Source organism: Rhinatrema bivittatum, chromosome 14, assembly GCF_901001135.1.
Source record: "Rhinatrema bivittatum chromosome 14, aRhiBiv1.1, whole genome shotgun sequence".
Lineage (NCBI taxonomy): Eukaryota > Metazoa > Chordata > Amphibia > Gymnophiona > Rhinatrematidae > Rhinatrema > Rhinatrema bivittatum.
Genome location: NC_042628.1, coordinates 48,162,029 through 48,186,299, shown reverse-complemented (window position 1 = coordinate 48,186,299; position 24,271 = coordinate 48,162,029). Strand labels below are relative to the sequence as shown.

Below are 24,271 nucleotides of genomic sequence, written 5' to 3'. Positions count from 1 at the left end.
GAAAAACAGCATCTTCAAGCCCCAAGCATAACTTTAAGGTCCAAATTCTTTCTGGCTCCGATGTGTAAGTAAGCGGGAGAGTGGCCCCAGCTGTTGCGACAGACGGCCTCCCCTTCACTAGAGCAGACCAGCAGCAGAGACCTGCAGAGAAATGAGCACCATGGACTTAGGTCAAAGGGAAAGCTACAGGAAGCAGCCACAGTCCTAGGCCTGTAGATACTCTCTCTCTCTTTTCTGAATAAAGTCTGTTGTGATGAAGTCTGGATTCAGCCACACAAATGCAAGTATGGCCTATGACTGAGAGGCTCACAAAAAGCCAGTCAGGTACCGGCTGTCAGATGAAACTTCGTTCCTTCCAGAGTCTCTTTCCAAATTGCTGGTGCGTTGCAGGTGATAAGGAAAACAGCCAGGTAGTCAGAAGTACAGATTCTGCTGGTAAGCTTCAGTACCTCCTGATAGTATTTCCTAAATACATCTTCTGGTGATGATATAGGAGCCTTAGGAAAGTTCAGGGAACATGAATTGTGTCCCTTATCCAAAGCTTCCTGTTTCCTATTTTTAATGGAGGAAGTTTCAATAGCCTGCATCTCTCTCATGCAACATGTGTGTCCAGGTTCTCACTTGGGCCTGCAATGTACTAACAGCCCCCAAAGCAAGAGTCCCTTCTGTCTGACAAGGATTTCTCTGTAGATGTTATGGCAGTGCAGACTGAATCTTGGGTTCTTACCTGGGGGGGGGGTCTTGCTGGTGGTGTCCACCATGCAAGCAGGTTAACGCTATAGCTGATGCAGCAGGATCCAGGGCTCTGGTTGCACCCTCTTCCCACTCATTACCCAAAGCCGTGCTGCCAGTCATTCTGGGCACCAAGGCCCATGCTGCAGATAGGGAGCACAATTCAACTGCCGTGGCTTCTCCAGGGTCCGTGGATGCCACAGAGGCTGAGGGTCTCTATCGCAAAATCGTTTCTGCTCTCTGGGGTTTCTATATAGAGCCGGTCAAGGACTTACCGCAGTCCTCCTCCCTCGCTCTGCTTGCCCCTCTGTCACTGGCATTTCACTTCTTCCTTTTTTCTATCCCTCTCACTCCCTCTCTGTTGCTCTGACATTCTCTCCTCTTCCCTTATTATGTACTCTCCCTCCAGTGCACAGGCTCGCACTTCCTTCTCGTCTTCACTCTTCTCTCTGCTTCTTCTACTGTTACTTATTCTTATAGCGCTGAGACAGACAGTGCTCCTCATCCACAAGCTCCTTCCTTTGCTCTCTGACACTCCCTTACTCTCTCTCTCTCTCTGACACTCCCTTGTTTTTTGTCATTTGCTTCCCGACAAACTGATTTTCTTCCTGTCCTCTCTGAAACTCACTCTCTCCTTTGCTCTCTGTTTCCATGATCCTGTCTCTCTCTCTCTGGGGCCAATGCAATAAAGTGCGCTCACCCTAGTGCACAGCTTAACAAATGATTGACCGCGCACTTTGGATGCACAAGGTTAACACCCCCACCCCCCCGCCACGATGCAATAAGGGGATTAGTGTGTACACAGGTCCCAACTCATGTGCGGCAAATAGTGTTCATCATATGTAAACGCCATATAGCTGAAGCTATTATCTATTACCCCCCAGTGCAGAAAATCTCTGCTTGCCTAACGCACCCTTGTTAATGCGGCAAATTTAAAGCCAGCCAGGGAGCTAGCGGTGTGATACCGTGAGTCAAGGGCCCATTACGTGAGCAGCGATTTTCTGCTGCCTGGTGGTGCTGTGTGAACTGCATTGGCTTCCTGTTAGCAGCAGAATCAGGTATAAAGTTTTAAACCTGCTGTAAAAAATGTTTACATTTTCCGAGGCTAAATACTCAACAGAGAACCTCAGTCCAACCAATCAGGTCTATCCAGTACCGAGCGGTAGGAAGAGCTGCGTTAGTGCCTGCGGCACCCGCGGTTGCCGCACGCACAGTGCAGCTCACCTACCGCTCGATCCTGAACACTAATTTTATGTAAATGTAAACCGCGTCTGTGAAGCCTTAGGCCCGCGCAACCCATTGTACTGGATAGAGCGCCTATACAGTATCCTGGGTGCGCGGGCCTAAGGCTTCACGCCACGCTGGTATCTGTCATTTCAAATGTCATTTGAAATGACAGACACCAGGAAGTCGGGACTGCCAGAAGCAAAAAAAAAAAGTTGCTTCGCCGCTGTGTCTCTTCTCCCCTCTTCCCGGAGCAGGGCGCGAAGAAGAGACACAGCGGCGAAACAACTTTTTTTTTTTGCTTCTGGCAGTCCCGACTTCCTGGTATCTGCGCCGCTGTGTCTCTTCTCCCCTCCTCCCGGAGCAGGGCACGAAGAAGAGACACAGCGGCGAAGCAACTTTTTTTTTTTTGCTTCGCCGCTGTCAGTGTCTCTTTTCCCCTCCGGGAGCAAGGCTGCTTTTCGCGCCCTGCTCCGGGAGGAGGGGAGAAGAGACACAGCGGCGAAGCAACTTACTTTTGCATCCCAGACCTGACCCGACTTACTTTTGCAGCCATCCGGCCATCTGAAGAAGATATCGTGGCTCCTGCCTCCCGGAGGAAGATGACTGCCAGCACGGGGGAAAGCGGCCCCTGTGCATTCAATTGGCTGCTCAAGACGTGACGTCACATGCCGTGACGCCAAACGTCATGACGTCACGTCTTGAGCAGCCAATTGAATGCACAGGGGCCGCTTTCCCCCGTGCTGGCAGCCATCTTCCTCCGGGAGGCAGGAGCCACGATATCTTCTTCAGATGGCCGGACGGCTGCAAAAGTAAGTCGGGTCAGGTCTGGGATGCAAAAGTAAGTTGCTTCGCCGCTGTCAATGTGTCTCTTCTCCCCTCCTCCTGGAGCAGGGCGCGAAAAGCAGCCTTGCTCCGGGAGGAGGGAAGAAGAGACACTGACAGTGAAGCGACTTACTTTTTGCTTTTGGTTTTTTCGCTTCGGGAGGAGGGGAGAGGACTGGGGCTGCCCCGGAGACCGGCACCCATGATCGCGGCCGGGGCAGGTGAGCGGGGGCTGGGGGAAAGCTTGCCACCTACCCTTACCCCTGCCTCTACCGCAGGGGTCAGGGTAGGCGGTAAGTTAGCAGGTTAAACGCGCGACAAACGGCAGGGAAAAGTAGCGATAGTCGGGGCGCGGGTTACGGGATGCTAGGGAATAGCTAATTCGCTCGTTTGCATGCAATATCCATGCCGTGTGCGGAAGGGGTTGCCCGGGGAATTTAGGACGCGGTAGGAGTAGGTTGAAGGGGATTCGGGATCGCAGGAAGGGCTAACGCGGCCGGAAAGTGAGTAGAGAGCCGGTTAGGGACGGGGAAACCGCGGACGCACTTTACAGGATAGACCTAAATATTAGGATGCTGAAGTCTTTACCACAGGGCTACTTGCAACTCCATCCCTGTCCTGGGCACGGCTGCTCTTTGTCACTGCAGGGGATTTCACACGCCAGCTTTCGTTTTCCTAATCTGCGCACTGCCGTCTTCTTGTCACCTGATACAGAGGGCTAGGGACACACAATTGGTCCCCAGTGTGCCCTTTTTAGCGCGGCAGTTCATTATAATGCTGCATCAGGCGCCCAGGAGAGGTATTTGTGCGCGCGTTAGGGACACGGGCGCTCAGTGCAGGTGCCCGTTTTACTGCGTGTCATTTTGCATCAGCCCCTCTGTAATTCTCTCGCTGTCTCTCTGTGACGTTTTCTCGTTTCTTTCTCTGCAGCGTCTTTCCCTTCATGAGGCGGCAGCGACACTCCAGCCCAAGCCCGGCCCTGCTCCCCTCAGGGGACTCGGAGACGGCCACAAATGGGAAGTGCGGCACTTCACCCCCTGCGGCTGTGTCACAGGTGGAAAATTAACTGCTCCTTCGCCACTGCCCTCTCTGCGGGTGGCGCCGGCCTTGCTTCCACGCTTCCTGCACTTCGGACTTGCTGTAGTAATGTATCCATGCTCGCGGCAGACAAGGCCTAAAATGAGATTGAATGGGGCAAAGAAAGGAAAGGATCTGGCGAGCTACACGGGCGATGGGAGGGAGCAGGAATACATAACCCCCTTTCTCCCCTTCCACAGAAATAGATATCATTCTACAACCCCCAACAAATCACAGGCACTCCCAGGGCAACATTCAAAGCCTTTCACATGAGTAAAACAGTGCCTTATTTGCATAATGGGCTTTTTGAATTTTGTCTAAACTGTCTTCGGGTAAACTTGTACACGTAGGGAGTCATTTTCAAAAGGATTTACACGCTTAAAACTGGGTTTTATACGTGTAAATGAACATGTAAGTGGAGCTTTTGAAAACTACAATATATGCAATTGCATTGTCAGTAGGATTTACCAACATTAAGTGCACTTTAACAGGATAACTTTCAAAGCTGCTCGCTTGCGCCTATTTGCGTGTGTATATGGGCACACGCAAAGTTGCTACTGCATTTTATAGCCCGCGTAGACACGATGATTGTAACTTTTAAACAGGTGCGTGGGTGCATGTAGGCGCATATTCGTCAGCCACGGCCATTTGATAACATATGCGAGTATATGCGTGCACGTCATAAAATAGCCTAACCCGCGCGCAATTTTAAATGGGCGCATGTCCGTGCACGCAAATGCCGCTTCTACCATGTAAGTGGGGGATTTTAAAAGTCACGCGTGCCGACGCCCTTACCAGTTTTACCAGCTCATTCCCAGTTCGCCAAGGTAAGGGATAGGACTGCCAAACTCCCCCTACTTTAACAGCCTCCCTTCTCCCCTGTTAGCATTGACCCTTAAAACCCCACCAATCTATTTGTCTTTATTTTTTACTTACACGTCATCCATAGTAGAACTATTCGCCTGTGCACTTAAGAATTTACGCGCAGATTTCAATGTGAAAACTAAGAATGCCCATGCTCCGCCCAGACTACTCCATGCCCCGCCCCTTTTAAAGAATTTTTCATTTGTGCATGTAGTAGCAAGTACATGCGGATGCAGGCGGCTTTTAAACTCAGCTTGGCGCACGCCGTCCTGACTCGTGTGCATATCTCCTGGTTTTGGTGCACGCCAGACTTTTAAAATTCACCCTAATATGCACAGGTTATAAAATATGAGTACATATGCTCGTGTATGTGAAAACCATGAACTGCACAAGTTCAGGCTTATCCGGAGAAGTAGCAGCACTTATCTGGATGAGTTCTGATTTATCCAGATAAATAGCGGAATTTAGCTGGATAAGTCTGATAGCAAGTTTAAAAAATCACTACATATCTGGCTAAATCTGATAGCCAGATAAATAGAGTTGTTAGACTTATCTGGCTATCTAACTTAGGAAAATAAGTAGCATTTTAAAACTTCTCTGGCTAAGTAGTACTTTTATTTTTTTTTTTACTTATCCAGCTATCTTACATATCCGGATAAGTCCAAAAAGTGCTACGTAGACAGACAAGTAGTGCTTTTCAGACTTTTCTGGCTAAGTAGCACCTGTTGTTACTTGGATGGATAAATCGATATATAGCCAGTTAAGTGCCATTACTTATCCAGATAAGTTCAAATTTGTCCGTCTACGTAGCGCCAAAGGCACTACTAAGTTTGATAAATCAGAATTTAGCCGGACAAGTTTGAGCAAATTATATACTCACGGTTTTCTACATCAAATTAGGGATACGTGAGTAGATTATACTTGTCTTCTTTAGACGCATTTACAATCCCCCCCATAAGTCAGTTTTTACATGCGTAAGTCAGGGGATTTTCTAACATGCGCTTGGCAATGAAATAACAAGTTTTAGTCTACCAGTTCTCCCAGTCCATCTCCAGCTCATGAAGATCATCCTGACTCTTCAGCCTTAAGTCTCCCTATTTCACACAGATCCCCCACCCAGTCATTTTTTCATGTTTAAGATGTTTACAATCAGTTACGCTAGATAATAACTAGATGTAAAAATGCACAACTAAAAGACTTACACACATCACTTTGGCAGGCTGTAAAATAGCAACTTGCTTGTACAAATGTTGGCCCCACCCTGGAATGTCCCTGGCCCGCCCCTTTTTTTACACAAGCAAATTAACTTGCAGACCCTGATTTATGCATGCATGCTGTGGTTTTTAATATAGCATATACTTGTGTATACGCTATTTTATGCACACAAGTTTTGAATATTTACCTTTAAGTGGGTAAATAGGCTTTTGAAAATTGCTACGATTGTATGTTACATATATTTGTGTAATTCCTTTGAAAATTCAACAGATGGGGTAATTTTCAAAAGGATTTACACACAAAACTGGGTTTTGCACTTGTAAATGCACTTTACTCGTGTAAGTGGACTTTTGAAAATTGCTACATTATATGCCATTGAATTGTCCATAGGATTTACCCATGTAAGTGCACTTTACACGCATAAATGGCTTTTGCTACAATAGTATATTACATTTATATGCGTAACTCTTCTGAGAATTACCTCCATGGTGGTAATATGTGCAGAGGTTTACCTACATTAGGAGGGTGCGTTTCTAGAGACAGAATTTATAGCCTTAAAAATTTGCATTTTCAAACATATGCACATTTATTTACCTTTTCCTTAGGCAATTTTCAAAGGGAAATGTGGCCAGTATGAATATTGCTCTCTTTCTGCATAGATACTCCTTCTCCCCAGCACACACACAGCCACCTTTTGCCCTCCTGTAGAGATCCCCGAGGCAGTCCACTGTTTACCTTTCTCCACTGAGAAAACTGACTATCTTCTATCTAGTTTGCAATCCACAATAGGACATTGCCCCATATCCCATGACTTTTTAATTTTCTCAGGAGTCTCTCATGGGGCACTTTCTCAAATGCCTTTTGAACATCGAAATATACTACACCTATTGGCTCACCATTATCCACCTGTTTATTAACCCCTTCAAAAAACGTAGCAGATTGGTGAGGCAAGATTTCCCTTGTGTAAATCCATTCTGGCTGTGCCCCATTAAAACATGTCGTTCTATATGCTCTGTGATTTTGTTCTTTTGAATAGTTTCCACAATTTGTCCTGGTACTGAAGTCAGACTCACCAGTCTATAGTTCCCTGCATCACCCCTGGAGCCCTTTTTAAAGATTGTGGTTACAATGGTCATTCTCCAGTCTTTGAGTACAATGAATGATTTTAATGATATGTTACAAATAACTAGTAATAGATCTGCATTTTCATTTTTTAGTTCTTTGAGAACTCTGGATTGTATACCATCTGGTCTGGGTGACTTGCTACTCTTTACTTAGTCTGCCGTATTATATCTTCTAGTTTCACTATGATTTGTTTCAATTCATCTGAATCATCACCACTGAATACATTTTCCAGCATGGATATCTTCCTAACATCCTCTCCAGTAAAAATAGACGCAAAGAATTTAGTTTTCAGTGATGGCCTTATCTTCTCAAAGTGCCTCTTTAACTCCTTAGTCATCCAACAGTCAAACCGACTGCCTTACAAGCTTCCTGCTTCAAACATATTTTTTAAAGTTTTTATTATGAGTTTTTGCTTCTATGGCCAACTCTTTTTCAAATTCGCTTTTAGCCTGCCTTATCAATGTTTTACTTCTAATTTCCTAATGCTTATGCTTTTACCTATTTTCTTCGGATGGATCCTTTTTCCAATTTTTGAATAAAGTTCTTTTGGCTAAAATAGTCTTTCACCTCACCTTTTAACCATGCCGCCAGTTGTTTGGCCTTCTTTCCACTTTTTTTAATGCATGAAATTCACCTGGACTGGACTTCCAGACCATGCATGATGTAAATTCTTAGAGGATAACTTTAAAACAAGCACGTGCACGCGCATATACACAGTATCTTTATTTATTTATTTGACAGTTTTTTAATACTGTCGTTTGGAAATACCATCACAACGGTTTACAAATCAAACAATAAGAGTATAAAATAACAAACTTCTAATACAAATTATTACTAAAATAATACACTTGATTTTATATCATGCATGCAAATGTGTAACACTATAGGCCGAATTCTAAAATGGCTGCATGCGTAAAAATCGGGACTTAAGTGCGTGGCCAGGACCTGCGCGTGCTATATGGATTTTCAAAAGAGCCCTGTTACGCATGTAAGTCTCAATACGTACACAAGTGCTGGGCCCTGAAAAAGGGGCAGGCCGGGAGCGTAGTCTGGGTGGGAAGGGGCAGGGCAGGACAGCGGCCATTAGCCACTGTCCAGGGGAAGCGTGCGCCGGCAGTTGGTCGGTGAGCGCAAACTACTTCTGCTCCAGGAGAGCAGTAAGTCATAAAACAAAACAAACCTAAGTCGATAGGAAGAGTTTAGGGGATGAGGAGGAGAGAGGAAGAGAGAGGGAGTTTAGGTAGGAGGGTAGGGAACTGGGGGAGGCTCGTGCATGTTATAAAATTGGTGTGTCCATGTGTACACACTGGGAACTACTCGCACATAAACATACGTGCACTCCTTTTAAAATCTACCCCTATACACATAAATCTATCCAACAACATGTTCACATATCTAAAAGATACGTGGCACATATTTTCAACATAGCCAGATAAGTAGTGTTTTAACCCTTATCCAGCTGTCTTAGTACCTGATTCACTAAGCATTTTTCCCCATAGACACAAAATGGGAGAAAAGCCTTAATGAATCTGGCCCTTAATTAGCTGGATAACTAGTGGTTCTTAAGACTTATCCGGCTAAGTGGCAACAAAGCTACCACTTATGCGGAGAAGTTAAAATTTATCCAGATAAGTAGCAGAAATCTGCTAAGCGCACACATTTGTGCTCCTAGTTTTAATCATTTATATGAGGAAATATAACTCTTGTATTTTCCATAGCACTTGTTAGCTTTTATAACCTGTGCATGTGAAGGAAATTGCCAGCTTTACCAGTTAGTTCACTAGTTTGCCCAGTCTATCTCTAATCATCAAGATCCTCCTGCTTCCTCAGCCTGAACTTCCTCAATCTACTCAGACCCCTCACCCAGTCAGTATTTGTCTATATAGATTTTTTCATTTCTGTCAGATTATCAGGGGGTGTAAATATGCACAGGTAAAAGCCACATGCACATTGTTGTCGCAGAGCTATAGATTTACTTAATGTCTTCCCTCCATTCATTAAGTCAAACTTGATCTCACTATGATCACTGTTGCCATTGTTACCTCACACCATTGTTACCTCACACCTAATCCTGCATTCCACTAAGAATTCCATCTAAAATGACTCCTCCCGCGTTGGTTCCCAAACCAACTGCTCCATGAAGCAGTCATTTATTTCATCTAGAAACGTAACCTTTCTAGCGTGTCCTGATGCTACATTTACCCAGTCAATATTGGGGTAATTGAAATCTCCAAAATCAACAGAAGCCAACCTTGCACGTAAGCAAGTACTCACATAAACATGGTGCAGGACAAAACATATAGTTCCATTGAAACTTCAAATGTATTTTTTATTATAGCGTCAAGTATTCAAAGGAGAGGCAACTCCATTCCAGGTAATCAAGTGAGACAACAATTAAAGTCCCCCGACACGGTCCGTGTTTCGAGTAAGCTGCATCAGGAGGGACCACGGCGAATGTTTAATCTATAATAGAATAACATATATCACGAACGGAACAATACAGGCTGCTAATAAGGAATTATGCAATGTAAAAGCGTACCTTCAGTGTTGACAGCAGGAGCGCAATATCTTGTAATAGTGACAGCCATTTAAAGGAAAAAATGGCGCGAAAGAGAAAAAGAAAATCCCTCTCGCGAGATGCTGAGAGCGGTAGGTACACAGTGACACATATGCAGAATTAGTGACTCATTAATAGAATAGATACCATTCTATTTCCTTATTTAAACCTTTCGGTGAAACTGTGTCCAAAGTGAAGATCCAGCGCTGTTCTCTCCGACCGAGTATCCCAGCAAAATCACCCCCCCGACGAGGGGGCGCGACTTCCTCCAGGACTAGGAAGGAGAGAGCAGCAACGGAATGACCCGCCTGGAGCCAGTGTGAGACCAAAGGCTCATCACTTCTAGAGGATCTGATATTGCAACAGTGCTCAATGATCCTTGTCTTAATCATTCGCGAAGTTTTACCCACATATAGCAGGGGGCAGGGGCACTTAACCACATATACCACCCCTTTAGTGGTGCAGTCAGTTTTGGAGAATAGTTTAAACACACGTCCAGTCTGAGGGTGTACAAATTCTGTAAACAATTCCGTATGCTGGCACATGATACAGTGGCCACAGGGAGAGTGTTGGCCTCTCACATCTAATCGCATTTCACTGGAGTGGCTCGCTGTGTGTACCAGCCGGTCCCGTAGATTGGTCCCTCTTTTGAAGGTGAACCGGAGTGATTCATGCATAAGGTCATTCAAAGAAAGAGCTGACCAATGTCTTTTTATCATATTGGCTATAGATCTGCCTACGACCGAGAAAGGAAGAATACAGTTCAGAGATGTGTCATCGGAGGGTGAAGGTGATGTAAAAAGCCATTCGCGATGAGTATAAAGTGCCCGCTTAAACGCCTTCTTTATAACCCTCGATGGATAACCCCTCTCTAAAAATCGGACAGATAGGCTCTGAGCTTGTGACAAAAAATCAGTGCGATCAGAACAAAGTCTGCGGAGTCTCAAAAATTGTCCGGTAGGGATGTTATCACGAAGTGCTCTGGGATGACAGCTACTATAGGCTAACAAAGTGTTTCGGTCCGTATGTTTACGGAACAGTGAGGTTTCAAAACGGTCACCCCTCCAGTTGATGGCCACATCCAAAAAGGAAATCTGTGTAGAATGAATGCTAAAGTTAAACTGAATGTGTGGATTACGGGAATTAACCCAGTCACTGTATCATGTGCCAGCATACGGAATTGTTTACAGAATTTGTACACCCTCAGACTGGACGTGTGTTTAAACTATTCTCCAAAACTGACTGCACCACTAAAGGGGTGGTATATGTGGTTAAGTGCCCCTGCCCCCTGCTATATGTGGGTAAAACTTCGCGAATGATTAAGACAAGGATCATTGAGCACTGTTGCAATATCAGATCCTCTAGAAGTGATGAGCCTTTGGTCTCACACTGGCTCCAGGCGGGTCATTCCGTTGCTGCTCTCTCCTTCCTAGTCCTGGAGGAAGTCGCGCCCCCTCGTCGGGGGGGTGATTTTGCCGGGATACTCGGTCGGAGAGAACAGCGCTGGATCTTCACTTTGGACACAGTTTCACCGAAAGGTTTAAATAAGGAAATAGAATGGTATCTATTCTATTAATGAGTCACTAATTCTGCATATGTGTCACTGTGTACCTACCGCTCTCAGCATCTCGCGAGAGGGATTTTCTTTTTCTCTTTCGCGCCATTTTTTCCTTTAAATGGCTGTCACTATTACAAGATATTGCGCTCCTGCTGTCAACACTGAAGGTACGCTTTTACATTGCATAATTCCTTATTAGCAGCCTGTATTGTTCCGTTCGTGATATATGTTATTCTATTATAGATTAAACATTCGCCGTGGTCCCTCCTGATGCAGCTTACTCGAAACACGGACCGTGTCGGGGGACTTTAATTGTTGTCTCACTTGATTACCTGGAATGGAGTTGCCTCTCCTTTGAATACTTGACGCTATAATAAAAAATACATTTGAAGTTTCAATGGAACTATATGTTTTGTCCTGCACCATGTTTATGTGGGTAATTGAAATCTCCCATTATTACTGTGCTGCCAAATTTGCTAGCTTCCCTAATTTGTGTTACTATTTCATCATCTCTCTGTTCATTTCAGCCAGGTGGACAGTAGTATATCCCAACCACTATACTCTTCCCCATCACAGATAGAAGTTCCACCCATAAAGATTCTACTGTGCATTTAGTTTCCCTAACATAAAGAGCCACCCCCCCCCGACACTAAGTTGATCCCACCCTATTCACTGCAATATAATTTGTACCCTGGTATAGCACTGTCCCATTGGTTATCTTCCTTCCACCAGGTCTTTGAGATGACAATTATGTCTCCCTCTTCATTCACTGCTATACATTTTTCCCCTCCCATCTTAGTTTTTAGACTTCTGGCATTAGCATACAGATATTTCAAAGTATGTTTTTTTGTTTATATTAACAATCTGCTTATCACCTGACAGGGGCAATTTAGAATCTTTTCTTTGCTGATAGGAACATGGGCTACTTTTTAGTTTATCAGAACCTCTCTATCAGGATGCCTTATCTCCTGTTATTTTAGTATCCTTTGAAGATACCTCCCGCTGCCGACTTTTAGACTGTCAGCTTTCCCCTATGTTCTAGTTTAAAAGCTGTCTATCTCCTTTTTGAAGGCTAGCGGTAGCAGCATGGTTCCACCCTTTTGAAATAGGCTCCCCTTCCCCAAAATGTTGCCCAGTTCCTTACAAAACTGAATCCCTCTTCCCTGCACCATTGCCTCATCCACACATTGACACTCCGGGGCTCTGCCTGCCTCTGGTGACCTGCGCGTGGAACAGGAAGCATTTCAGAGAACGCTACCTGGAAGTGCTGGATTTCAACTTTCTACCTAAGAACCTAAATTTGGCTTCCAGAACCTCCCTCCCACACCTTCCTATGTCGATGGTACCCACCTAGACCACGACAGCCGGCTCCTCCCCAGCACTGTTTAAAATCCTCTCTCAGTGAGGTCTGCCACCTTCGCAACAGGCAGGCAAGTTACCATGCGATCCTCAAGGCCACCTGCCCGGTATCAGGTTCTGGAAGGAGCCACAGTGAGGAGTCCCTGGCTGAGGACTGTCACTACAATGCCTGGTCTAGATTAGGAGGAAAGGGGGTATTTATAAAATGGGGAAACCCCCCCAGGTAGTCAAGCATGAAGGTTTGTGGTCCTACTGCCTGTTCAGCTGGAAGTCCAAAGGAACAAGAGGAAACTTCCAGCCCAGAACCCAGCAATACAAAATTAAAACAAATTTTAGCTTGTAATCTCTTCAGGAAAGAGTATATATTGTTAATGCCCTTTGAGTTACAGGAATGCAGTTTACCTTGAGATTTTATCTCCTCTTCCTAGGAAAAAGTCAGCCATCCCACTGACCCGGGAAGAGACTCGCCCACTCCTTTCTCCACAGGCCCACGGCCCCACTGACCCAGGAACAGAGCCAGGCATCCATTCCCTCACTGAATCAGAGCTTGCTCATCCAGGAACAGACTAACTTGCCCTTCCTCCGCTGGCTCAGTTCCTCACTGTTTTGCGCTGTGCCTCCTTAATTTCTTCTTTTTTTTTTTTTTGTTGGCCTTAGTCTTTGCTTGTCTGACCTCGGCTGGTCTCCAGTCAGTACAGCTCCATGGTACCACAGGTGTGGCACAGGGAAAGAGCTCTCTGGTTCATAAACTGAATGTGAATAGCACCTGCTGCTGTCTGCTTCCTTACTGTGCCATGAGGTTGTTGCAAGTGGTTATCTTAGGCACTCTTGCCCCTCTCTAGCCTTCTGTGACTCGCAGCGCTCACATTGAGTCCTTTTGGTTGGAGCGCCATGTCCCTTTGAAAATCTGCGACCTGCCATCCTCTCACCAAGCTATGACTTATTTTATAAGAGCAATGGGATTTATTTTTTCACGTTTGGTTGCATGCAGCACGCTGTGGCATGGAGGGCATGAAGTCTTTTGGGATGGATAATGTGGGGAGGTAGGGGTTAAAGAAGAGAGGATTTGACCCTGGCCTGAAAGAAGGAAGCAACTGCTTAACGACGGTATAGAAAAGATTTTAAATAAATAAATAAATGCTTGCTTGCTCTTGACTCTGCCAAAGGGACTTTTCTTCCTTCTGGTACATAAATATTGTGGAAGCTGAGGGGTGCGTGTCCAAGGATAGTGCTCTGGTTAAGATTGTCCATTCCAGGCGGTGAGAATGGAAATCAGAGATGTCCAGGGGGAACCGTTCCACCAACAACAAAGCCCTTCTCACTGTTGCCTCCCCTGTGGTCTTGGCGGAGCAGTGTTTATGCGAAGATTTCCTGGAGTGCAGGCAGCCACGCCCACATCTGGAACCTTTCTTTAAGCTCCGCTCTTAGTGTAGGTCCTAGGAGACTGGTTTCTGGCTGGATTGCAAATGCTTGCCCTTTGCTAACAGCAAGCCTGAGAAATTGATGTAAAAGCTTCCTATCATCATTCCCATGACACCAGCGCTCCTCTCCTGACACTGCTGTAACTCGCTGAGCTCTAATCCTGGCCCTACCAGTGTCCCTCTGTGATCTTGTGTCAGCCACTTTATCTCCCTGCTCATCAGTCAACTCAACTTTAATTGGTTAGTAATAATAACATTATCCCCGCTTGTATTTGCAAGGACACCAAACTCAGCCTCCTAGAGCTGCATGTTTTCATGTGCTATGATGGGAAAAGCACGTTTGATGCTATATGAATGAAAGGTGCACAGTCACACACTGAACATGGAAGGCTGGATTGCTTTAGCCTTTGCATCATTCACCAAGTCACTGAGCGGACACTGACGTCCCAAGGGGTAGATTCGGGGATTCTGTCCATTGGTAGGTGAACAGACGTGACCAAGTAGAAAAGCATCGAGGCTCAGAATAACAGAATAGAGAACCTGAGGGAGTTGTTAGGTGATATTCCTGCAGTAAGGGAGCACAACCAATGGAAAATATAGCAGAATGGAGATTGGGAGCAGCTTAGATAAAAGGCAACAAACCAAACCTCCTTATAAGGAGGAGAAATGCAGGCCAAACATGGAATGGAAAAGATGAGGCAGACAGCTGCACTCTGTACCGAGCAGAGAGGCTGCAGGCAGGGAGCGAGGCAGTCCCAGGCTGACCAATTCAGCACATACCTCACAAACCGCATTGCTCTGGACCCTGTCACCGAGACACAGGGACAGTAACTTTCAAACTGGCGCGTGGGTGCACACGTGCGTGTGTGCGTCGGCCCGTGCCCAGGGCCGCAACTGTTTTATCCATCGCGTGCATATATGCGCGCATGTCCTGAAGTAGCCTGGCCGCGCGCACACGTGTGCCAAATTTTAAGTGGGGGGCACGCACGCGCGCAGAAATGTCCTTCTACTCCGTAAATTGTGGAATTTTGAAAGAGGCGCGCCGACACTATTCCCAGTTTTACCAGTTCGTCTCCAGTTTACCCAGTTGAGAGAGAATCTCCAACCCCCCCCAGTTAACCCCGACCTTAAAATCCTTCATATCTGCCTATTTGTCTTAATTTTTTTTAACTTCCACTTCCACGGCAGAAGTAACGTTATGCAGCAGATCACGTAAGTATTGACACGCACATCTCAGATTCACGCCTCGGAGCACCCCGTACCTCACCCGAGATGTGTACGCTCCAGGAGATGCAAGCATATCCAGGTGCTTTTTCCATACGATCTACGGAATAGTCGTCGGGTACCGGCTCCTGTATCAACAAAGCCGTGTTTTTCTCTTTAAACACTCACTTGGAATGGGAATGTCCCAGGCGATCACAACTTCTCTCTCTTGCATTGTGCTCTCAATGGGGGTAATTTTCAAAAGGAGTTGCGCGTGTAACTGTAACTACTATTGAAGCAATTTTCAAAAGCCCACTTAACTCGAGTAAAGTGTATTTCCTAGAGAAAAACCCAGTTTTACTTGAGTAAATGCTTTTTAAAATCAGGCCCAATGTTTTCTTGGTACATTAATTTTACACAGTTTCCAGTGAATAAGCCGTGCTACCTTATCGTGTCTCTCTGCCTTTAGACAGCAGCACATTACATCCAGTGATGAGCTGTGTAACCATTTCTAGTTTGGTTTTACAGAATCTGCATATGTCCACTTTACCAATTTTTCTATGCTGGCAATGAACCTTCTTGTCTGTAGTCCACTATCCTGTGTTGCAATTATCAAACTCTCATTTCTAGGTTTCAGTTCACCTCTCCTTGGCCACTGCATGTGAACTATATGGGGTTATTGCAGTAACTCTTTGTTATTTGCCACTTTATTCGTGCTTCTGCCAGTTCTCTCTTCGTTTGCTGGTCTGATTCGTTAGTTAAGAACATGCCATACTGGGTCAGACCAAGGGTCCATCAAGCCCAGCATCCTGTTTCCAACCGTGGCCAATCCAGGCCATAAGAACCTGGCAAGTACCCAAAAACTAAGTCTATTCCATGTAACCATTGCTAATGGCAGTGGCTATTCTCTAAGTCAACATAATTAATAGCAGTTAATGGACTTCTCCTCCAAGAACTTATCCAAACCGTTTTTGAACCCAGCTACACTAACTGCACTAACCACATCCTCTGGCAACAAATTCCAGAGCTTTATTGTGTGTTGAGTGAAAAAGAATTTTCTCCGATTAGTCTTAAATGTGCTACTTGCTAACTTCCTGGAATGCCCCGTAGTCCTTCTATTATTCGAAAGTATAAATAACCGAGTCACATCGACTCGTTCAAGACCTCTCATGATCTTAAAGACCTCTATCATATCCCCCCTCAGCCATCTCTTCTCCAAGCTAACAGCCCTAACCTCTTCAGTCTTTCCTCATAGAGGAGCTGTTCCATCCCCTTTATCATTTTGGTTGCCCTTTTCGGTACCTTCTCCATCGTAACTATATCTTTTTTGAGATGCGGCGACCAGAATTGTACACAGTATTCAAGGTACAGTCTCACCATGGAGCGATATAGAGGCATTATGACATTTTCCATTTTATTAACCATTCCTTTCCTAATAATTCCTAACATTCTGTTTGCTTTTTTGACTGCTGCAGCACACTGAGCCAACAATTTTAAAGTATTATCCACTATGATGCCTAGATCTTTTTCCTGGGTGATAGCTCCTAATATGGAACCTAACATCATGTAACTACAGCAAGGGTTATTTTTCCCTATATGCAACACCTTGCACTTGTCCACATTAAATTTCATCTGCCATTTGGATGCCCAATCTTCCAGTCTTGCAAGGTCCTCCTGTAATGTATCACAGTCTGCTTGTGATTTAACTACTCTGAATAATTTTGTATCATCCGCAAATTTGACAATCTCACGTGTTGTATTCCTTTCCAGATCATTTATATATATATTGAAAAGCACCGGTCCAAGTACAGATCCCTGAGGCACTCCACTGTTTACCCTTTTCCACTGAGAAAAATGACCATTTAATCCTACTCTCTGTTTCCTGTCTTTTAACCAGTTTGTAATCCATGAAAGGACATCGCCTCCTATCCCATGACTTTTTAGTTTTTGTAGAAGCCTCTCATTAGGAACTTTGTCAAATGCCTTCTGAAAATCCAAATACACTACATCTACCAGTTCAACCTTTATCCACATGTTTATTAACCCCTTCAAAAAAATGAAGCAGGTTTATTAGACAAGACCTCCCTTGGGTAAATCCATGTTGACTGTGTTCCATTAAATCATGTCTTTCTAAATGCTCTACGATTTTGATCTTGAGAATAGTTTTCACTATTTTTCCCAGCACTGAAGTCAGGCTCACTGGTCTATAGTGACCCAGATTGCCCCTGGAGCCTTTTTTAAATATTGGGATTAAATTGGCCACCCTCCAGTCTTCAGGTACAATGGATGATTTTAATGATAGGCTACAAATTTTAACTAATAGATCAGAAATTTCATTTTTTTAGTTCCTTCAGTACCCTAAGATGCATACCATCCAGTCCAGGTGATTTGCTACTCTTTAGTTTGTCAATCTGGCCTACTACATCTTCCAAGTTCACAGCGATTTCGTTCAGTTCGTCTGACTCATCACCGCTGAAAACCATCTCCTGAACTGGTATCTCCCCAACATCCTCATTAGTAAACACGGCATGCTCAGTAGCCTCAGGTTGCCAGTCAAAAGTTTCTAGAAACTTTGACAGAAGTTTTTCCCGCGAGAAGGCTCCATCAGTGACGTCACCCATATGTGAGGGCTAGCATCCTGCTTGTCCTGGGATAATTTAAATTTACAGGTGAATTTACTAATTAATCAGCTAGTGTCCTACAAGGGGATGATTAAACTTTCAATAAGGGCTGGTACAATAGTATGATTTAGATAAGACCCTGATTGAGTTTTAATGAGAAAGTGTCTTGTGCCTAAAAATCAAGGGTTGAGTGGGTGGGAAAGACAGACACTAGAATTAACTATCTCTGGCTTGCTTATTACCTCAGACACACACAAACTCTAAATAATATATCCTTTAATTTCACCTTTCACCAAACTTTTATAAGCCCAAAAATTTCTGAAAGCTATACTTACCAATCCTCTTTAACCACGGTTAAATTAATCTTCACTCAGTTCATGGAAGGTCCTCCTCTACTGCAAAGGGTGTGGGACCTCTGGAAGCTGGGGCTGTGGAAGTCAATCCCTGGATTTCTTGCGGTGACCTCTGGACTCCTCTCCCGGGGGATGCTGGGAGCAGTATGCAGATAAGCCTTCCGGTCCTCCTCTACTGCAAAGAGTGCGGGGCCTCTGGAAGCTGGGGCTGTGGAAATCAATCCCTGGATCGCTTGCGGTGACCTCTGGACTCCTCTCCCGGGGGATGCTGGGAGCAGTATGCAGATGAGCCTTCCGGTCCTCCTCTACTGCAAAGGAGATACATACTGCAAAGGAAATACATAATGTATTTCTATAAGACCCATAACGCCCTGAGCTCTAGGGATACACAATCGCAGCATATACTAGTTCTTGTCTCATTGGTATGAAGGAGCTTTCTTGTTTTTACATCCAGTTTTTAAAGACCTTTATGGGGCCAGTTTACTATTCCAAAGCTCAGCTGTATGAGAGTACAGCTATTGCAAGCTGATAGCTTATATCTTATTCCGTGATGAGAAAAGAGACTTATTTTTTGCTAATTGGGTTTCCTTTTGTGGGACTACTATTTTCTGCCATTTATTTTTTGTACCTGTATTTGATTGCTGTTAATACTATATCAGTCATATGTCCAGTAGCACTTATATCTTATTCCATGCTGTTAAAGCACTTTTCAATGTCAGTTTCATTCTCCTGTAGTATTCTTTACTGATCTTCTCTCCCAGTACTTTATGCCAAATTTTTCCACCTTCCTTTACTCCTAAGTATTTGTATACTCCTTCCTGCTCCAGTTCCTTTATATTGTAATCTTCATTCAGAGAGATTTTTTTCAGTTTTCCTTTAAGGAAAGTTGCCTTTGCACATTTATCCAAACCAAATGTCATCTTGGTATCAGAGAAACTCTTCACTACTCAGGGTTGTTCTGCTAAACTGCACTCCCTTTGCTCGCTAGAATCAGGGGTTCCATTTCTTTGCTGTGACGTGCTGGCTGTAATCAGATCATGGTTCAGTTATTTATATTTTTGGATTTTTTACGGCTAGCAATGATTACTTTCTACACACTACTTTCTCACCTTTTTTGTAGTATTTGTACGAACCTGCCATTTTTGCCATTATATTTTTTGGTTATGTGTAGTCTTTTATTTGTTAATTACTGCAATTCAATATTTATATAAATCTGTAGAAGAACTTCATTTTTTCTCGTTTCCCTATGTATTTTGGGTTTCCTTTTATGGAACTATTATTTTTTGCCATTTAATTTTTTGTACTGTATTTGATCACTTTTCATACTATATCGTATGTCCAGTAGTGGTATAAAAATGTTAAGTATTATTCTTAGGAATTACAGAGTAAGAATGTAATATTGAATTATGGAAGGATAGGGCTGGAAAGGACATCAAAAGGTCATATAGTCCATCTCATGCCTCCAGGCAGGATCCACTGTGCCACAGAAAGAGTTAAGGAAGGAAAAATAAAAGGCAGAAAGTGGCTGCATGTTTTTAAGAAGACAAGTGGTGATGGGGGTCAGAAGAAGATATAGTGGACCTGGAATAAAGATAAATTCTAAGAGTATTTTTAGGAAAGTAGAACATAGGAAAAGTGGGATGAACTGGCTGATAGAACATCAATAAAGGAAGCAGGATGGGCAAGGAAAGGAATGTACCGTAGCTTTACACTGAAGCAGGACTGACCTTAGGAGGGTGGTGCAGAGCCCAGAACGAATTAACCACAGTCAGACCTGGAATGCTGAAATTATAGTGTCAGGATTGGGGCATCATAGTGGATAATACTTTAAAATCGTCAGCTCACTGTGCTGCAGCAGTCAAAAAAGCAAACAGAATGTTAGGAATTATTAGGAAGGGAATGGTTAATAAAACGGAAAATGTCATAATGCCTCTATCGCTCCATGGTAAGACCACACCTTGAATACTGTGTACAATTCTGGTCGCTGCATCTCAAAAAAGATATAGTTGCGATGGAGAAGGTACAGAGAAGGGCAACCAAAATGATAAAGGGGATGGAACAGCTCCCCTATGAGGAAAGGCTGGAGAGGTTAGGGCTGTTCAGCTTAGAGAAGAGAAGGCTGAGGGGGGATATGATAGCGGTCTTTAAGATCATGAGAGGTCTTGAACGAGTAGATGTGACTCGGTTATTTACACTTTCGAATAATAGAAGGACTAGGGGGCACTCCCTGAAGTTAACAAGTAGCACATTTAAAACTAATCAGAGAAAATTATTTTTCACTCAACGGACAATTAAGCTCTGGAATTTGTGCCAGAGGATGTGGTTAGTGCAGTTAATGTAGCTGGGATTAAAAAAGGGTTTGGATAAGTTCTTGGAAGAGAAGTTCATTAACTGCTATTAAACAAGTTGACTTATTTTTTATTTATTTATTGGGTTTTATATACCGTCACTCGGATTCCATTGTAACGGTTTTCGGAATAGCCATGGCTTGGGGAATAGCCATGGCTATTACTGGCATCAGTAGCATGGGATCTACTTAGTGTTTGGGTACTTGCCAGGTACTTGTAGCCTTGATTGGCCACTGTTGGAAACAGAATGCTGGGCTTGATGGACCCATGGTCTGACCCAGTATGGCAATTTCTAATATTTTTATGTGTAACTTCTTTGAAAATTCATCTAATTTTCAAAGTAAACTTGTGTGTATATGTTTGCTTTCAAAATTACCCCACCAAAACTATCCACATGCAATTACATGCTATTTTTGGATTTAAAAAAATAGAATATATGAGCATTCCTGCAAATTCCTCCACAATTCTGGCCCCAGAAACACTGTTCAGTCCAGATAAGTTTAGGCATATATAGGACATACATGCATAAAGTTAATCCACATATTGGACAGCAAATTTTATAACAAGCCATATCAATGGTTTTATCCATGGAAATGCCTTTGAAAATTACCCTCAAAAGAATTAAAGATGAATAATGTCAACAAGGTTGACTCATAAACAAGTGAAAAAGATACTGATAAATTATGTAAATCAGAGACAAAGGGTAGGCAGCAAGAATCAAATGTAAGGAGAAGGAAAATTGGTTCTTACCTGCTAATTTTTGTTCCTGTAGTACCACAGATCAGTGCAAACTCCTGGGTTTTGCCTCTCTGCCAGTAGATGGAGACAGATAACATTTCAATGGCACTGTACATAACCCAGTATGCCACCTGCAGTCCCTCAGTATTGACCTGTGCCCAAGCCAAGATGACAGCAAACACCATAAATTTCTAAGCAAATTTCTAAGCAAACTCCCTCCCCTCTAATGAACTGGAAGAAGGTGAAGTTGCCCAAAAAGGCAATGGAAAACTTGTTTCCCAAATTTATCATGTGATCAGCATTGAAATCCTCCAATAACTCTGCACTATATACAAAGCAACAGTACAAGCGGTGGACTCTCCCCCCCAGTAAATGGGCAGGTTTCTGGACTGATCTGTGGTACTAAAGCAAGAAAAAATAAGCAGGTAAGAACCAAATTTTCCTTTCCCTGAACATACCCAGATCAGTCCAGACTCCTGGGATGTATCTAAGCTCCCCTTAACTCGGGTGGGACCTGGAGAGTTCTGCTCAAAGAACACTCTCAAAGCGCATGGAATCTGGAGCCCCCAACATCCAAGCAATAATACCTAGCAAAAGCGTGCAACGACCTCCCAGTAGCCACCCAGCAAATTTCATGCTGAGACACCTATTGTGATTCAGCTCAGGAAGTCGCCTGAGAAACCGTCGAGTGCACCCCTAAAACCCTGGGCGCCCTTTAGAAATGTTTGTCAACTCAATTGCTTCCTTCAGCCACCACATAATTGTAGCATTAGATGCCTTACTTCCCTTCTTTGGACACCTCCACAGTACAAAGAGGTAGGGGTGTGCATTCGTTTTGAACTTAAATGGAAAACGCAACTTTTTTTTTTTTTAACTTAAAAAAAAGATGAGGCTTAAACGATCGGCGTCACTCTGACGTGGCGCCGACGTCACGTGATTCCCCTCGGGTTCGCTCCCGGACCCCTCGTTGGGCTCAAAAGGAACTTTTGGCCAGCTTGGGGGGGCCTCCTGACCCCCCCAAGCTGGCCAAAAGTGCCTTTTGGGCCCAACGAGGGGTCCGGGAGCGAACCCGAGGGGAATCACGTGACGCCGCGTCACTCCGACGTGACGCCGACGTCACGTGCTCCTTGTAAAGGAGTTCAGGAATGGCGTCCTGACCCCGCTGGACCACCAGGGAGTTTTGGTAAGTCTTGGGGGGGGGGGGGGGGGGATTAAGGCGGGTGAGGGGTTTTAATTTTTATTTGCACATATGGACATAGACTCAACTTATGGAATTCTCCATATGTCCATATTGACCGCAAATGGGACCCCCTTTCGACTTATGGACTTATGAACTTAAACTTTTGGTCTGCACATCCCTACAAAGAGGTGATCCAATCTACAGAAATCATGTAACCTTTAGATACTTCAATAATGCATGCCTCCCATCTAAGAGCCTAAGTTCCCCTGTGTGAGGCATAGAGGAATCAAAATCTGGAAAAGCTGGAAGCTCCACTTTCTAACTAAGATGGAATGCCAAGACTACCTCAGGCAGAAAAGAAGGCACCATGCATAAAGATACCCCCGAAACTGACATCTGTAGAAAGGGATCTCGACACGACAGCATCTGTAGCTCCAAAATTCTCCTGGCTGAACAAATATTGACCAAGAAAACCACTTTAAGAATCATGCCCTTAACCATAGCTCTCGTTAGTGGTTCAAACCGAGAGCTCTTTAGTGTTTCAAACCAAGCCTCACACAATCCTTTAAAGACTAGATTCAGATTCCAAGACAGCAAATGTTCCGCACCTGAGGATGTAACCTCTTAGCTCACCAAGTAGCAAGAGATGTGCGGACAGAGTGCAACCTAATGTCACTACCTGGACTCACAGTTAAAGGCAGTCCCTTCACCAGAACCTTTCTGTAGAAAAGCCAAAATATGTGACACCATAGCCTGAACAGGCTGAGGCTGCACTCCATCAACAGCAGACCAGGACTCAAAGATCCTCCAAATTTGTAATAAAGTGCAATAAGGTGGAAATAACAGCTTCGGAATATCCCCTCCATCTCAGTCGTCTCCTCTCAGAAGCAAAGCTGTGAGACAGAAGTGAGCTACCTGACCTGAAAATATTGGGCCCTGTTGGAAAAGAGTCGACTGATGTCTGAACCTCAGGAACCCATCTACGGCTATGTTGATCAGATCTGGGAACATGGTCAATGTGGTCACTCGAGCCACCAGGATCAAGTTGCCCAGGTGTTTCTCTATCCGCACGAATGAGCCAGTCCAGATATGGATGTACCAACATACTCTCCTTTCGCAATGCAGTCGCCCCCACCACCATCACCTTTGTTTGAAGGTATGTGGAGCCATTGCCAACTGAAGGGAAGGGCTTGAAACTGAAAATGTTCCCTTAGGACCATGAACCTCAGGAATCTCTGGTGCTCCAGACTGATGGCTATGTGCAAATATGCTTCTGTTGAGGCGAGAGATGGCAAGTACTCTTCCTTGCATACTGCTGCTATAACGGACCTCAAAGTTGAACCTCAGAGTTTCCATACGGAAATGGGGAAACTTGAGAGCTGCATTTACCTTCTTTAAATCCAATATATCTTGAATTGGATACAGGGGGGAAAGAAACAGGATGCTTAACTTAAAATTGACCTCCGGCCATACTAAGTGTGTTCAGGGTCTGAGCCAACAAACCCATCAAGACTTCTATGAAAAAAGAAAAAAATCTGAGCAAAGTCCGAAGCGGCTCTCATTCATATGCAATTTCTCCCTCTTCTGGGGGTGAAAAGCCAATTCCCCATTGGAATCCTCTGATGTGTCATGATCTGAATCCCCTTGAACATTATCAGCCTCCTTGTGGCATTTACCCACTGTAACTGATAAATGGGAGGCATGAGCAGACGATCCCTACAAATTAGGTTGCTTTGCCTTCACTGGGCACCCCTGCAGAAAGGTCTCCAGACCCTGGAAACATTCCACCCAGGAGGATGGATCTATTCCGGAGCAGACAGGCCCAAACTTGCTGTCTCCAACCTCTCTTTCTCAGGGAAGCTTCAGCCCTC

The 24,271-nt window shown here is 44.4% G+C and overlaps 1 protein-coding gene across 3 annotated transcripts in view; it reads left to right on the top strand.

Annotated features, from left to right (window-relative positions):
• RGS11 (regulator of G protein signaling 11) overlaps positions 1-24,271 on the top strand; it is a 169,234-nt gene that overhangs the window by 131,961 nt on the left and 13,002 nt on the right. For all 3 annotated transcript variants that reach the window (XM_029577311.1, XM_029577313.1, XM_029577310.1), the window contains one exon: positions 3,712-3,835. In XM_029577311.1, the coding sequence (XP_029433171.1) occupies positions 3,712-3,835 (124 nt within the window). The remainder of the gene's footprint in view (positions 1-3,711; positions 3,836-24,271) is intronic.